The sequence below is a fragment of the Drosophila serrata genome, unplaced genomic scaffold, assembly GCF_035046125.1.
Source record: "Drosophila serrata isolate PLE 108 unplaced genomic scaffold, ASM3504612v1 contig_293, whole genome shotgun sequence".
Taxonomy (NCBI): Eukaryota; Metazoa; Arthropoda; class Insecta; order Diptera; family Drosophilidae; genus Drosophila; species Drosophila serrata.
The window spans coordinates 2,281,222-2,296,536 of NW_028257191.1; the positions used below are offsets into that span (position 1 = coordinate 2,281,222).

At 43.9% G+C, this 15,315-nt stretch overlaps 4 protein-coding genes across 6 annotated transcripts; all 4 read right to left on the minus strand.

The window, feature by feature from the left end:
• Positions 1–1,316: 1,316 nt before the first annotated feature.
• LOC110182634 (serine protease persephone-like) lies at positions 1,317–5,242 on the minus strand. 2 transcript variants are annotated; one of them, XM_086836739.1, is made up of 8 exons: positions 4,876–5,232; positions 3,742–3,831; positions 3,498–3,678; positions 2,805–3,336; positions 2,577–2,677; positions 2,120–2,397; positions 1,873–2,059; positions 1,317–1,808 (listed from the first exon to the last, which is right to left on the minus strand). In XM_086836739.1, the coding sequence occupies exons 4-8, from the start codon at positions 3,032–3,034 to the stop codon at positions 1,459–1,461; spliced, it is 1,146 nt and encodes a 381-aa protein (XP_086692865.1). In that variant the 5' UTR covers positions 3,035–3,336; positions 3,498–3,678; positions 3,742–3,831; positions 4,876–5,232; the 3' UTR covers positions 1,317–1,458. The 2 variants fall into 2 exon arrangements, with proteins under 2 accessions (XP_086692865.1, XP_020806359.2); XM_020950700.2 differs by lacking the exon at positions 2,805–3,336 and having other exon boundaries at positions 4,876–5,242.
• A 1,151-nt stretch (positions 5,243–6,393) lies between these two features.
• On the minus strand, positions 6,394–8,979 carry LOC110182632 (serine protease persephone). Of its 2 annotated transcripts, none has more exons than XM_020950694.2 (7): positions 8,648–8,979; positions 7,981–8,072; positions 7,738–7,921; positions 7,563–7,684; positions 7,212–7,504; positions 6,948–7,134; positions 6,394–6,885 (listed from the first exon to the last, which is right to left on the minus strand). In XM_020950694.2, exons 2-7 carry the CDS (start codon positions 8,060–8,062, stop codon positions 6,536–6,538), a joined length of 1,218 nt encoding a protein of 405 aa, XP_020806353.2. In that variant the 5' UTR covers positions 8,063–8,072; positions 8,648–8,979; the 3' UTR covers positions 6,394–6,535. The 2 variants fall into 2 exon arrangements, with proteins under 2 accessions (XP_020806353.2, XP_086692867.1); XM_086836741.1 differs by having other exon boundaries at positions 7,981–8,125; positions 8,648–8,869.
• A 419-nt stretch (positions 8,980–9,398) lies between these two features.
• On the minus strand, positions 9,399–11,988 carry LOC110182640 (uncharacterized). Its single transcript, XM_020950709.2, has 4 exons — positions 11,697–11,988; positions 10,392–11,293; positions 10,159–10,330; positions 9,399–10,092 (listed from the first exon to the last, which is right to left on the minus strand). Exons 1-4 carry the CDS (start codon positions 11,785–11,787, stop codon positions 9,749–9,751), a joined length of 1,509 nt encoding a protein of 502 aa, XP_020806368.1. The 5' UTR covers positions 11,788–11,988; the 3' UTR covers positions 9,399–9,748.
• A 1,221-nt stretch (positions 11,989–13,209) lies between these two features.
• Positions 13,210–14,144, minus strand: LOC110182643 (uncharacterized). Its single transcript, XM_020950712.2, has 2 exons — positions 13,616–14,144; positions 13,210–13,545 (listed from the first exon to the last, which is right to left on the minus strand). Exons 1-2 carry the CDS (start codon positions 13,830–13,832, stop codon positions 13,289–13,291), a joined length of 474 nt encoding a protein of 157 aa, XP_020806371.2. The 5' UTR covers positions 13,833–14,144; the 3' UTR covers positions 13,210–13,288.
• Positions 14,145–15,315: the final 1,171 nt, after the last annotated feature.

Sequence of the window (15,315 nt, forward strand, 5' to 3'; positions counted from 1 at the left end):
CTATATACTCTCAATCGTATATATGTCGGAACGGGCCGGATCGGACGACTATATCATATAGCTGCCATAGGAATGATCGGAAAATTTTTACAAAAAAATTTTTAACTTTTTCAGTTTTCAATAGAATTGGATCAAATTTGAGATATAGCCATTTTACTATACTCTACAATTTTGCAGAAAATTTTATGACAATCGGACTACTATATCATATAGCTCCCATAGGAACGATCGAGAAATTAATACAATTAAATTTATAACCTTTTCAGTTTTCAACTGATTTTCATCAAATTTTAGGTATAGTCATTGAATTTAAGTCTTAAATTTTGTGGTAAATTTCATGAAAATCGGACGACTATATCATATAGGTGCCATACAAACGATCGTTTGATGTGGAGGAAAAATTCAAATCAGTGAATGTAAAACTGCAAATATAATATGTATAGGTGAATGAAATGAAAGCAGGTATTACTTCATTGTTTTTTAACACAAAGATATATAATTTGTATTGTATGGTTTTTTATTCATAGTTCTATCTGAAAGGGTATATAAACTTCGGCGTGCCGAAGTTAGCTTCCTTTCTTGTTCTATCTGTTATACTTAAAAGTTTAAACGGTTCTGTTGGCTCTGTGTTCTATCGGTTCTTTAGGCTCTATAAGTTGTATCTTTATTGGTTCTATCAACTCTATCGGTTATATCGGTTCTATCATCTTTATCGCTTGTATCGGACTAATTATCTTTATCCGATCTCTTTGCTCTGTTTAAAGGTTGTAACGATTATATTGGCTCTATCTTTTCTATCGGTTCTATATCAATTCTATCGGTTGTATCTGACTCTATAAGTTGTATTGTTTCTAGTGGCTTTATTAGTTCTATAAACTCTACCGGTTGTATCGGCTCTATCGGTTCTATCATCTTTATCGGTTCTATCGGACTAATTATCTTTATCCGTTATATTTGCTCTACTTATAGGTTCTACCGGATCTATAAGTTGTAACTGTTCCATCGGTTCTTTCGGACTTAGTATCCTTATCCGTTTTATTTACTCTATTTATACATAGGTTTTAAAGGTTATATCGGGTCTATCTATTCTATCGGCTGTATCGGTTTTATCGGCTCTATCAGTTCCATCAACTCTATCTCTTCCATGGGTTCTATCTGTATCCGTTCTTTCAACTCAATTGGTTCGAAAATCACACTTTCGTTTATATATAAAAAGAAATTTAGTTAAAAGTTGGGGACTTTAATCCTAGAAACTCAAGCTAACAATTGCAGAATTATGGCCCATGATCCGACCTTCACAATCTAATTCGTTCTTATTCGTTTCATAGCATTAACTTAAAGCAACGAGATTTATTTTTAATTTAAACGATTCATGTTAGGTGTGATATCACAGATTTGTGTATGCCAATTTTGTTTTTTTTTTTTTTGGTGTATGATGGAGCTTTAATTCCAAGCCCATTACAGTAACTGATTATCCGGCCAAACGATTCGCTCGATAAAGTCCAGGAAGGAGGCCACACGGGTGTAGAGACCCGGCGTCTTGGTGGCACACCCAATGCCCGAGTTAATAATGCCCAAAATGGTGTAGATGCCATCCTCGATGTCCACCTCCCGGATGAGTGGACCACCGGAATCGCCCTTACAGGCATCCGCCTTTTGTTTCTTGTCCGCCGCACACAGTAAAGAATCGATGACACCCTCCTTTAAATTCCGAACAGCAACGGGCTGCTCCGAATAGGATATATTGCATTGGGCTAGAGGCACCAGTTCCAGGGCAGCTCGCAGCAGGATCTTCGACCTGGCCCAATCTGTGAGACGAAAGGAAAGGAAATGCAACCTTAATTGATTAGGTAAAGCTAGATGATTCCTTACTGGTCACATTCATGACACCCCAGCCAGCGACAAAGATCTTGGAGTCCAGCGGCGGATCGGCGGTGTCTGTGTAAAGACAGGCTGGTCGAATGTTCTCCGTTTCGTGAGCATCCTCCGCCAGTTCCAGGATGGCGATATCGTTGTACTTGCTGCTACTGACATAATCCGGATGTATGTTGAGGTTGGCCTAAAGGACAAGAACATTAATATCATCTGTTAGATGATGCGCATTTTACTAGATCCTTACCACATTAATGTCCTGATAGCCCGATTCAGGATTCTCGATGTTCACCGTTCCCAAACGGACAAAGGACGGTATGGTATTATCACTATTGACACAATGGGCGGCGGTCAGGACATAGCGACTGGCAATGAGTGATCCGCCACAGCGGAAGTCCACCGTTCCGAAGGATGTGTAGGCAATGGCCGCCATGTGTGGATAAACGCCAAGCTCGACGGGCACACCGCCCAGGATGTGAGGCGTCAAGGACTTCATTCTGTCATTCGACCTGAGCTTCGTGCAGGCTGTGAGTGAAACATAACCAATGGAACAGGATTAGTAAGAGATAAGTTAAGGCTTGGGGCAGCACTGAATCAGGGGTTATGTGGTATTGTAGGAGTAGGGTTTTCCCAATTGACTTTGACCCCGTGGCCGCGAAAAACCCAAGACCGAGATGAAAATAATAAACACAAGGGGGAATCACCTGCCACTGCCGGACGCTCGGCGTTGTCGGGAACATTCACTCGCGAGGTGGGGCTGACCGGGTTGACTGGACTCACTGTCGTCGACGTCATGGTGGCCGGACTGTGAATAAAGAATAGGGATTAGCACTCGAGGCTATTAGTGATGGTTTCCGCCTGAGACAGAGACTGCATGCGGCTCCCTGGCTAAGGCCAACTGATGTCCATGCCGTAATTAAGCTCGGACCAACCGCAAATCGGGCAGAGTAAAGTTCCTGGGACTTGGATTTGGAGCGAAGTCCACTTCATCGTCCAGATCATTGCTGGGTTCCCTCCAGGGCTGCGGTTCCTGCGGCCTCTCCTGTCCACGGAAGCGAAAGGGTTCAAAGGGATTGCTCATTGTCGCTGGCACGGGTGGAGATGATGTTGTTGTGGTCTGTCTCGTGGGCATCTGTAACTCCCGGGCGGGCTCTATCTGCATTCCCTGCTGGCGCAGTCGGTCGTTGACCAGATGGATGACGTTGGAACCCAACGTTCTGGGTGGGCATTTTCATGGACTCATGGGTCTTTTGAGGCTTCAAAGTGGTGGTGCTGAGCAGCTTGTTAAAGTCAAAGAAGTCCAGGTTCTCATCCAAACGAGGTTCTCTCTCCCTAGGCAGCTGGGAAACCGGCTCCCGATCCCGATCCCGATCCCGATCCTTGCTGCGCTCAGAGGTGGTAGACACTGTTGCCTTGGATGGAGATGGAGATGGCGATGGCGATGGTGCTGGCAATTGACCTTGACTGTTGGGGGGAAACGGGATTAATCCTGGAGTGGCCAGGACGGCATGCAACATCGGTGGGCACAAAGCGCAGGCGGGACAGAAACAAACAAATACACACACACACATAGAGATAGACGGTGAACAGAAAGCGAAACACAAGGACCAGTAGGATGGGCTTACTCAGTGGAACAACAGGGCGCTATGGGACAGCAAATGTTCTCCTCGATCAGCCCCAGGCCACAGCTGGGCACCTGGCTGGCAGACAATTTGCCTGATCTGAGGTAGCCCTCGATGGTGTCGCAGGCGGAGGAACCGCGGCAAATGCCAGGCAGATTCATAGGCAGCTTACAGTCGTCGCCCTCTGGAAGAATATGGGATAAGGTCAAAAGCTGGAGGAGGAGATGCCCAACGAGGAGGTACTTACCTTCCGCATCCACTGGCTTGTAGGAGCCGGCGAGCAGCAGGAGACCAAGGAGGAGCCACCACCTCCTCGCCGAGGGCATCTTTTGATTATCTGGAATTTTAAGGAATTATTCAAATGGTTAGCAATCTTTTTTAAAAACCAGAATCTGTTGGTGTTTATTTTCATTTGCTGATTACAGTAAGCCATTGACCCACTTAATTTTATTATTATTTTTATTACTTGGCGGAGAGCAAGATCTTTGTGAGATTTCGCTCGGGGTTTTGCCAGGTTCTTATAGACTGTCTGGAAAAGAATTCTTTCTCTCTCCTCCCTCTTTCTCTTTTTTTCGTTCTTTCTCTCTCAATCTACCACTCTGACTTGGCTAATTCATCTTCAACAACTGATGAATCACTTGTGGCACTTCATTTTGGTCATTTTAATTGAGTTTCCATCATCAAGAGTCTCTCTGATAAGAGAAGTATTTTATAAACATTTTATATAATATTGCACAACATCAGACGAATCAATCTGGACACGTCCTTCTGTTCGTTTCTAAGAAACCTTGTCTCTTAGTTATATAGATCAATGGAAGTTTTCAAATAGTTTTCTTGTCATTGAAGGTAATCTATGCACATTTATCTCAGAGATTGTGTTACTATATTTTTAAGCTGTCTAGAAAAGTATTCCAAAATTAATCGAAAATATTCCTACTTTTCAATATAATTAAATTTACTTTAAGGAACTTGATCACTTTTTTATATTTTTGAAAAAGTTTAAAACACTTTTAGGAAAATAATGTAATTTAGGGCACAAATTTATAAGTTTTAAACTTGTTGTCTCAAGAAGACATTTGTTTCCATAGAATCTAAATCTAAAACTAAAAACAATCTCTAGATCTTTGTTATTTTTGAAACAAAACAATGTGCAATGCTAATTAAAAAATCCTACTAATGAATTTATTATTATTATTATTATTATTTCTAATTTCCTTGCTAATAACTCTCGCCAGTTATCGGATCTAATCAGCTTCCGGTTTTCCGGACCAGTGTAATTTTCCCGATGTAAACAACCAACGGAAGTCCCAAGCTCGTGGCATGCAATGCTCTTCCCTCCTCCTCCCTCTTCTGACCATTCCCTCCGCCTTATCGAACGCACCTTTGACACGACCTTTTTTCTGTTTTTTTCTATTTTTTTTTTTTTGTTTTTTGGTCCCTGATAAGGGGACTCGCTGAACGTATCGATGATGTTTATTATTGAGTGCGTCGAGCACTGGGTGAATATACACAACACAACACCAAGAAAACAAACAAACAGAACAGAGGCGAACGGAACAGAAAAAAACTAAAACTAAGAAAAATAAAGAGCGCACGAGAGTGTAGCGGAGAAGACAATACAATAACACTAAAAAAAAAACAAGCTAAAAAACCGGTGGTCGAATATTGAACGCAAATCTCGAAAACTGGCAGAACGGGCCTGGCTCTGACCGCTCAGCAACGCATCGCCCCAGCAACTGAAGCCCAGCTTTGGAGCCGGAGCAAGAAGCGCCGGGTCCGGCAGCTGATAGCACCCATCATCAGTGACCGTTGCTGCTCCTCTCTCTCCCGCTTTGTGAACCGGTTTTCCCTGCCCTCCCGAGCGGCACTTCCACTTCCACAACCCAACAGATAAAGCTTTACAATGAAGGAAAAAGAGTAAATCAAATAAAAGCAAAAGCAGCCTGCAATTAGCGAATTCTCCACTCGAAACTTTAATTATGAAGACTGGAGGGGTATACGGGTCCTCTATTAACTGGATCGATCCCATCGGTTCTATATGTTCTACCCTCTCAATAATCTCTATTCTTTCTATCTGTTATACTTAAAAGTTTAAACGGTTCTGTAGGCTCTATGTGTTCTATCGGTTCTTTAGGCTCTATAAAATGTATCCGTTATATTGGCTTAATTGGTTCTACAAACTCTATCGGTTGTATCGGCTATCTATCTATCGGTTCTATTATCTTTATCGGTTCTATCGGACTAATTATCTTTATCCGTTATATTTGCTCTACTTATAGGTTCTATCGGATCTCTAAGTTGTAACTCTTCTATGGTTCTATCATCTTTATCGGTTCTATCGGACTTATTATCTTTATCCGTTCTACTTGCTCTACTTATAGGTTCTAAAGGTTATATTGGCTCTGTTCTATGTTTTCTATCTGTTCTATCGGTTGTATCGGCTCTATAAGTTTTATCTGTTCTATCGGTTCTACTAGTTGTATCTGTTCTATCGGTTCTATAAGTAAGTTATAAGTTATATCTTTTCTATTGGCTTTATTGGTTCCATAAACTCTATCGGTTGTATCGGCTATCTATCTATCGGTTCTATCATCTTTATCGGTTCCATCGAACTTAGTATCTTTATCCGTTCTATTTGCTCTACTTATAGGTTTTAAAGGTTCTATCGGATCTATCTATTCTATCGGTTTTATCGGCTCTATCGGTTCCATCAACTCTATCTCCTCCATGGGTTCTATCTGTATCCGTTCTTTGAACTCAATTGGTTCTAAAATCACACTTTCGTTTATATATAAAAAGAAATTTAGTCAAAAGTTGGGGACTTTAATCCTAGAAACTCAAGCTAACAATTGCAGAATTATGGCCCATGATCCGACCTTCACAATCTAATTCGTTCTTATTCGTTTCATAGCATTAACTTAAAGCAACGAGATTTATTTTCAATTTGATCGATTCATGTTAGGTGTGAAATCACAGATTTGTGTATGCCAATTTTGTTTTTTTTTTTTTTGGTGTATGATGGAGCTTTAATTCCAAGCCCATTACAGTAACTGATTATCCGGCCAAACGATTCGCTCGATAAAGTCCAGGAAGGAGGCCACACGGGTGTAGAGACCCGGCGTCTTGGTGGCACACCCAAAGCCCGAGTTAATAATGCCCAAAATGGTGTAGATGCCATCCTCGATGTTTACTTCCCGGATGAGTGGACCACCGGAATCGCCCTGGCAGGCATCCGCCTTTTGTTTCTTGTCCGCCGCACACAGTAAAGAATCAATGACACCCTCCTTTAAATTCCGAACAGCACCGGGCTGCTCCGAATAGGATATATTGCATTGGGCCAGAGGCACGAGCTCCAGGGCAGCTCGCAGCAGGATCTTGGATACAACGCGGGCTATAGAGAGATTATATGTAGAGAGCAAAGGAAGGAGGATATAGCAATGTGTTTCCACTCACTGGTCACATTGAGGACACCCCAGCCGGCCACAAAGAGCGTGGAGTTCAAGGGCGGATCCCTGGGATCCGTGTGCAGGCAGGCAGGACGAATGTTATCCGTTTCGGTGATTTCAGTGGCCAGCTCCAGAATGGCCACATCGTTGTACTTGATGTTACCCACATAGTTTGGATGGATGGTGACATTACGCTGAGATCAGAGAATGCCATAAGTTATATATAAGTTATACCATACCAATACATCCTCCAGATTTAACTCCAACTTACCACATTGACGTCCACATAGTTCTTGTCCGGCATCTCCACATTCACCGCTCCCAAGCGGACAAAGGCTGGCATTAGGCTATCCGTGTAGACACAGTGGGCAGCGGTAAGGACAAATCGTTTTGAGATCAGTGAACCACCGCAACGGAACTCAAAACGATCAAAGGTCAAGAAGGCAATGGCCGCCATGTGGGGATATACGCCGGGATTCACAGGTACGCCGCCTACGATATGGATAACAAGGCGGGTGTGGTTCATGTTTCTCAGACGGTGCTCCTCCTGCATCTTTTTGCAAGCTGTGTGATAGAAAGATTTGATAGTTTTCCGTTTTCATCCCACGGGAAATCTTCTTACCCGCCACAGCTGGACGATCCGTGATCTCATCGGACACATCGGCACGAACCAAGGGACTCCTTGGACGAGGTCTTAACGTTGTCGTTGTGGTGGTAGTGCTACTGGTGGTAATGGTGGGTGGGCTGTTGAAAAAGGGAAATCAGTAGGTAGTAAATAAGTTTAAGAGCTCTCTTACCCGTTAGGACAACAGGGTGTGATGGGACAGCAGATGATCTCCCCCCAGACGGACAGGCCACAGCTGGGCACTTCGGTGAGGCTCAAAGCACCGGACTTGATGTAGCCGTCAATCAGAGGCTCACAATCATTGATGGTGCGGCAGATTCCGGGTATACTACTCGTCACATTGCAGACTTCACCCTCTGTGGGGATTAAACAAATAGCTACAGTAGGAATCTCCATTAAGGCAAGGAAAACCTACCACTTAAGTCACCCCGAATGGAGCACACGGTGGCGGCGGCGATCAGGATGAAGAGCAGACTTTTCCTTCTGACAGGCTGCATCCTCGAATAACTAAGGAAAGTGATCAGTGATCATTATAGTCTCTGGAACAGTAAATTGGAAAACTACAAAGAATAAGCCTATCAGTCAGTCAGTTGACCGACTTTTGATTACATTGATAGTACTAAATATGAAGTCACCCAGCTACCCAGTCATGCTGTACTTGGTTTGGGTTAAAGTGAACCCAAGACGGCAAGGAGATAGTAATTGTTTTTTTAGAATTTCACCATCTTGCCGAGGACCGAATGATTCAACCCCACCTACGGGCATTCCGTTCTCGGCATATATATATTTCTATTATTTTTTTTTTTGGGCTTCTGTAATCTCGCTACTCTGTCACTCATCGCTGATATCGAAACCCCCACCGAAACCCGAACAATAATTTCTACTTGACAAACCCGCACTGATCCCGATAAGGCGGGGGATTGGCCTGTGTGTTCCCAAATTGATTTTGAGTGGCAAAAATATGTTACCTACATATATATACTATATATATATATGTGTGTGTAGGTCCTGATGGATCTCTATGGTGTAGTATTATTATTTTTTTGCTTCTTATCAAATAAGGCCTTTGGCACAGCCCTTACTATAAATGTTCAGGCACAGCCCCTGATAACGGGCGACGACGTATCTCGCTAATTTGAATATGGGAATCGTGGAATAAAAAGCAAAACAGCAATAAAAGCGAGACGGAGGAGCTGGTGCTAAACCGGTGCCGGATCGGAGCGGATCGGATTGAATCGTTGGACGTTGTGGCACTAATCGCGGCAGAATCTGACCGCTCGGTAACGCATCGCCTGAGCAACTGCGGCCACCAAGGCGGCGATTGAGATGGCGACGAATCCGACAGCTCGGACAGCTCCGAGTATCATGATTGCTACTCTCTCGATCGGACCGGTTTAGCCTCTGGCAGTTTACTGAATCAGAGCTAGAAGCGATTCAACCCGATCCGAACAGAAGCTAAGCCATTGTCACTAATAAATGGAATTCATTATGCTACTTTTCTGGCTTATTTAACAAAATAATATATTACAAAACCAAAAAACCCAAGACACTTGACTTATTCCCTGTCCTGGAAAATACTTTATCCCCAAACTCCGGAACTCCAATTGTAGATGTTACCTAAGCCTGGCTTACAACTGGAATTACAAGTGCTTAATTTATGCGCGAACATTGTGAGTAAACACACGAGATGTGCTTATACATATATTCGCGAGATATATTTAGAATTCTTTACAAACTGCTCATTTCCGAGTATCAACTTTAAATAAATCGAATAAATAAGAGGCTTAAGAGGCTGCTTAAGATCTTATATGGGTCAAGACAAGTAAACACATATTTATTTACCACTTTTTCATTGCTTATAAGGCTCATCAGTATATATTTCTTACTTAAAAAATCTTCTTTTCTTATATGTGAATAATTTAAAACTAACATTGAGGTTGACAGTATTTTGGCATGCAACGTTTTACATTGGTATCTCTCTCTCTCTCTTTCTCTTCAACTGGCTGGAAAAGTACAGTCAGACAGGCCAGTGTGGCCATGTCCTGGTGTTCATATCCTGCCAGTATGACCCTGCTGTTCGAGCTTAAGCTAGGCTTTGCTTCTCTTCCTTCGCTAACTTACCCTATCCTATGGTTCCTAACTTAATCTATATGACTACATTTAGGCGAGGCTCTGGCTAGATCCTAATTCCGCTGCTCCTGCTCCACAAATCGCCTAAACTGTGGACTCAGGAGGCTGGTAAAGTACATAACCCGGCTCTCGCAGTCAGCGCCCGTGGGCGTGGCAATGCCCAGAACGCAGCGGCTGCCTCCGGGCCGCACCAAATGGAGCACACTGCCCACCGAGGAGGGACATGGGACGCAGGTGGTCTCATTGGAGAAGCGCTGCAGTGCTAGCTCACCGCCCTCCGGCGACAGGCAGAGGTGTATGCTGCCCAGCTCCTTCACGCCTCCATAGTTGGGCAAATCCTCGCAGGCCCAGTTGGGACGCAGTTGCATGGGCAGTTCGTAGAGAGGGCAGTCCGAGGCTAGAAAGGATTTGGAATTTGGATGGTCAGAAGGAGTCACTCAATGTCAATCTCAATACCACTTACCTTCACCCTTGCCCCAGGCCACGGCCACCAGGCTGCCGCTCACCTGGAGCCGCGTCAACTCGAACTGGCTGCAAATGGGAGCCACGCTTACATTGGCCGAGCTCTCCCGACCCAAATTCAAGGGATCCTGCAGACGGATGAGGGCCAGATCCTTTTGGAATTGAGCCAGACGCTGACGGGGGAGAGATGATATATTTTAACTAGAGGTACAGAGAGATCCCCGTCAAACTCACCACAATGTCCGCTAAATAATCCTCATCTACGTCCACATCCCTCATATCAGCCACCCCGAAAACCGCATGACTGGGTCGCTGGCATCCGGCGGCACTGAGCAAGAGCTGTGGGGTCAGCACCATGGCGGAGCAGTGATGCAGGTGACCATCGAAGGCGGCATTCGGATGAGCCAAAGCGGCCAGGTGACGGTAGTGAGGCAACAATGCATCCGCCCGGGCAATGGCGGCCGCCTCCTGGGGATCCGGCTGTGATTTGCCCGCCGTAGAATCATCAGGTAATCCCAGTCTCGGTTCGCTTTGGACACGCGGTGCCAGCGGCAGATTAAGGGGACAGCAGATGATCTCCTCATGGGTTCCATCACGGCATGTCGTCACATCCTCGTCCACCAGGCGGCCCTGCAACAGCAGCGTGTCCACAGTGGGGCAGGCGGACACACCGCGGCACTGTCCCTTGTACAGTGGGGCAATGCACTCTGCTCCCTCGGAGGTATCCCGGAAGGTGGCACTGTCCCGCGTCGGTCGCAGCGGAATGGGTGTCTTGGAGCCTTGGACATACTCGTGGTCGGTTTGGAAGATGGACAACCAATCGTCGCTATTGTCAGCAGGATCAGGAGCTGGAGCAGGTGTAGTAGTTGTTGTGGTGGTGCTACTTGTTGTCGTCGTGGTTGTGGTTGAGCTGGTTGTAGTGGTAGTCGTGCTGGATGGATCGGAGGAATCAATGCGCACTGGAGTGACGGCATCCTCCACGGGACAGCAGATCTTCTCGCTGCGGCTGGTGTAGCCGCAGTTCATCACGGTCTTGATGGTTAGCCTACCCTCTCGGAGATGTGAGGATAGAGTCTCGCAATCCTCCAGGGCCTGGCAGCGACTGCGGTAGCTCACGGTGGGACAGGGGTCACCCACTGCAACGGGTATAGGTCAATGTCAAGTGTGTATTAATTAAAACGCTTTACTAAATTGGCATGCATTATAAACAATTGTAAAAAACTGCTATAGGGTCATAAATAAAATATTAAGCAACGGATAAATGATTATAAACCTAACTGGTGACTCTCTGCCAGCCTACGCACAGTGGATATATCAATACTAACTCAAAGGGAGTGACTGAGTAATCAATCAATTAAACATATGTAATCAAGATAGCAGTATATAGTATAAATATCAACAAAGCTCAAAGCTTAAGGAGACTATAGATCAGATATTTGGGCCTCCATTAGAGGCAGTTTTTAGCGGTTATTTGCAGGGATCTATGTATACCTCCTGAACTTTCTCCTTATATACCATATGGACTTGTATCTTACGCACCCTCCAGACTGTAGTATCCCCGACATAGGCCCAGACAGAGGCTCGACAAGATCAGGGCTGATGCGAAGCCCGATTCGCCGCGACGTAACATGGCTCGTGGCTATCGATCTCGTTGCCAATGCTGGTTTTATTTATTAATTTGTATTTTCGTTTTATATTTTTTTCTTATTTGTATTTATGGTTCGCTCCAAGTTCCCCTTCTCCGGTGATTGGACCGATCGACGGCTCTGCTGGCGATCAACTGACAGCCTGAATCGGAGATGGCTCTCAGAGCTCAGCGATCGATCCGAAGCTGGAGGCTGCTCTCCCTCCAACTGGTTCAACGAGAGATCTCGAAAGAGAGAGAGCGAGCTTGGCTTTGGGGGTTCCAACATGGTTGGAGGAGTTAGTCACTAGTCGTGAGGGATTGGGAGAAACCCCGGTAGGGAGAGAGTGCTCCAAGTGGGGGGGCGTGTCCTAAATGGATCGAATCAGTACTGGAGAGTCATGGATAAATAATATATATTAATTATAAGTTGCCTCAAAGCACTCTGACATTGACTTCCGCTCTTAACTGTGAAGGAAATAAAAGTACCTGCGTGGCCAGTCCTTTGTAATGTTAACCAAGTTTACATTTTCATAACTTAACAAAGATATAAATTAAGGATAAGCTTCCTCAAAGCAAGATAGATAAATCAATTAGGACTTCAACTCCTCGAGCACAGGGACAACATCCTATATAGACTAAGAGCACAAACATTGTCATCAGTTTCCAAGTCGCTTTCAAATGCGTCACAAAACTGATAGTTGATATTGGAGCTATACAGTATCTTTATGGATCACGTATCAATTAGCCGAGAACTTTCACACAATCTTAAGACTTAGTATAAAAAAGTGAGGTCCGTTCTAGTCCACAAATTAAAATAACAATTTTGAAGGAATCAAAAACATTTTTTTGGCTATTAAATTTTATTTTTCTTCTACAGCTTTATAAACTATACGATACATAACCCCTTGGCTTAACAGCGTTTTCTCACTCAATCTGTGCCTCGTTCTCTTTGGGTTTCTTCTTAAGAAGAGCTTGGAACCAACTCTTATAAGGCGCTACGCATCTTATTCACGAGCTCAAAACAGCTCCTGTCACAATTCCTTGATCCTTAAGAATCCTTAATTAAATAATAACCATCACCATGACCTTATCTGGTCACATCACATGGTATCCGATTGCCTCTGGCGAACATTCTTTCAATTAGCCAAGAACTAGGATGACGCAGTTGGCCAGGCCATAGAAACCCAGACGGTTAAGACGATAAGACCCCAGCTACCTCGATGCGAGGGAGAGCATTTATACTATAAGTCCGTATGCTGTTTACTTTCAATTGTGATAAGCGAAACAATTTTTGTGGATTTGCACAGGAATCGGTTTATCTTTTTGTTTTTCATTTTTTGTTTTTCTTTTAATTTTTGTGTAGTTCTAGGTCTAATAATACTCTCGAGGATTTGGGGCGAACGGGGCTGGAGTTCATGATCACAGTTGGGTTCCAAGCGAAACTTTATTGTTGCTGAAAGAGTTCTAGGAGAAGATCAAAGATCAGAGAGCTGGGAATTTGTGGCTAGTATCCATAGATGAACGTCTCGTAGACGAAGCTACGCGTCAGATTGGAGGTAAGCAGAATCTCGGCATTGGTTTGACCAATCCCACCCTTGGTCAGGTATCCACCGGCATCGTCTGCAGTCATGTCCACATACACCTCGATGCAGGTGAGCGTGACACCGGTACTGGCTCCGGCCGGATAGCTCATCATCACCTCGATGTCATTGGCGCTGGCAAAGCTCTCGTCATCGTAATGATTCACAATCAGTCGATCGCCTGCAGAGAATAAACGAATATTACTCGATTAAGTCCGGGATATCCTTGAGCTCCAGTGACTTCTGCTTACCCGAAGTGCGCTCCCCCGAGGAGAAAACAATGTTACCCTTGGAGTGCTTCACCTTGTTCATCTCCTGGAGCTTCACATCTGGATTGAGGCTGGTGTAGCGCGTCTCATCCGTCACCGGGGTGATGTCCGTGTAATAGAGATCACTGGCCCGGGCATGGGGCAATCCCGAAACGGTGGCCGATACAATGCCCAGCACCAGGCAGATCGCAAGCAACATTCTCGGCGGAAAGCACTTGGTACAAAAAACACGCACAGAGATCACCAGAAAAAAATAATAAGGACTGAAATGATGGAAACCCGGAATCAGAATCACGGAGTTGGATGGCTCTTTTCTAAACGCACTATACGACTGCTTTACGGATTTTGGCTTGTGCCGGGTACCGTGTACCGCTTATATACGGACTCCCTTATCGGCGGTCACTCCCTCGATAAGGCGGGCCCGACAACACTGAACGATAAGCCTCGGAAATGGCCATGTCAGTTTTGGCAGGCCGCACTTAGCCCGCACTCACAGACGCAGCCATTAATTGGCTATAATTTTTCGATCAGTTCCTATAAATAGGCCTGGCCAGGCAGCTTACACTAATCGTCATTGGCCATATCGCTTGCGTAAAGCGTTTTGTTACGCATTTGTTGACTCAATCTATAGACTATTCAGGTACCCAGCACCAGCACATAATATACGACGTCATCATTGGTTTCATTCACACTTCCGTCTCCTCTTGCCGGAAGGCTTTCCCCACTTGACTTATCTATTACGTGTCCACGATCAATTTCCGCAAACAGTGCTGGACAAAAGTACACTACGGTTGTATTTGCAAAGGGAATATCTATGAATTGCAATCCGATTCGACAGATATACGTAGTACCTGCAATGAAAAGAAGACTAATTGAAAAGTTTTACCTAGCTTTTGAACTGAGGGACTAGTTGGCTGATGATGATGTGTCGAGGACCTTTCCCTGGTAGGGAAATTTTCCTTAAAAAATTATATTGACCGGATGAGCCAAGTCAAGATACTAAATTATAATACCCCCATGTTCCATAGGTGACATTTAGTATCACATGTCAGCTAACATATGTTATCAACGTTCCATCAACTTGCCGAATTCGCCTGCTACCGAGTTCACGTTCACATTCGAAAATCGTGTAAAAACCGACTCTACCGTTATTTCTGTTTCTTTCTTAAAAAAAGGTTGTTGAATATTTGAAGAAAAAAGTTTAAAATTCATTAATATTTCATCAGTAGGAACGGTAAGTAGTTATTCTTCCTCGGACTCTTCCTCTCTCGGTGTTAGTGAATGTTGATGAAAATTCGATAATGTGTATATTGTTAAGTCAATGATGAATCATTGATGAATATCTCTGGTTGATGAATTTGTGACCTCACATGTTGACGAATCATTAATGACTTGTATATGAATTATTGATGAATTTTTGTATGAATTCTAAATGAATTCTAATAAATAACTGACAAAAATTTTATGATTTTTGGGTCTAATAAATGAATTATTGAGGATATTCAATGAAATGTAAATAAATTTGTTTATACATCATTGATTGATCATTGGTCTAATGCTGATCCAACTTTAATGAATTGATCACCAATGATAGCCTAGGACATTATCATCTTAATTTGCTCAGTAGTTTTTATATGAAAATTCATATGATTCATTAACAATATCTATAAGATGGTTAATGA

Bases quoted from the DNA above. Each gene is read 5' to 3' on its own strand.
- LOC110182634 (XM_020950700.2), bottom strand. From the start codon at position 3,820: ATGCCCTCGGCGAGGAGGTGGTGGCTCCTCCTTGGTCTCCTGCTGCTC. The intron at 2,678-3,497 runs GTAAGCCCATCC...CTTTATTCACAG, and splicing joins GCGCCCTGTTGTTCCACTGA to TCCGGCCACCATGACGTCGA. The intron at 2,060-2,119 runs GTAAGGATCTAG...CTTGTCCTTTAG, and splicing joins GCTATCAGGACATTAATGTG to GCCAACCTCAACATACATCC.
- LOC110182643 (XM_020950712.2), bottom strand. From the start codon at position 13,832: ATGTTGCTTGCGATCTGCCTGGTGCTGGGCATTGTATCGGCCACCGTT. The intron at 13,546-13,615 runs GTAAGCAGAAGT...TATTCTCTGCAG, and splicing joins CTCGGGGGAGCGCACTTCGG to GCGATCGACTGATTGTGAAT.
- LOC110182640 (XM_020950709.2), bottom strand. From the start codon at position 11,787: ATGTTACGTCGCGGCGAATCGGGCTTCGCATCAGCCCTGATCTTGTCG. The intron at 11,294-11,696 runs GTGCGTAAGATA...TACCCGTTGCAG, and splicing joins GGGATACTACAGTCTGGAGG to TGGGTGACCCCTGTCCCACC. The intron at 10,093-10,158 runs GTAAGTGGTATT...AATCCTTTCTAG, and splicing joins GGCCTGGGGCAAGGGTGAAG to CCTCGGACTGCCCTCTCTAC.
- LOC110182632 (XM_020950694.2), bottom strand. From the start codon at position 8,062: ATGCAGCCTGTCAGAAGGAAAAGTCTGCTCTTCATCCTGATCGCCGCC. The intron at 7,922-7,980 runs GTAGGTTTTCCT...TAATCCCCACAG, and splicing joins CATTCGGGGTGACTTAAGTG to AGGGTGAAGTCTGCAATGTG. The intron at 6,886-6,947 runs GTGAGTGGAAAC...ATCTCTCTATAG, and splicing joins GGGTGTCCTCAATGTGACCA to CCCGCGTTGTATCCAAGATC.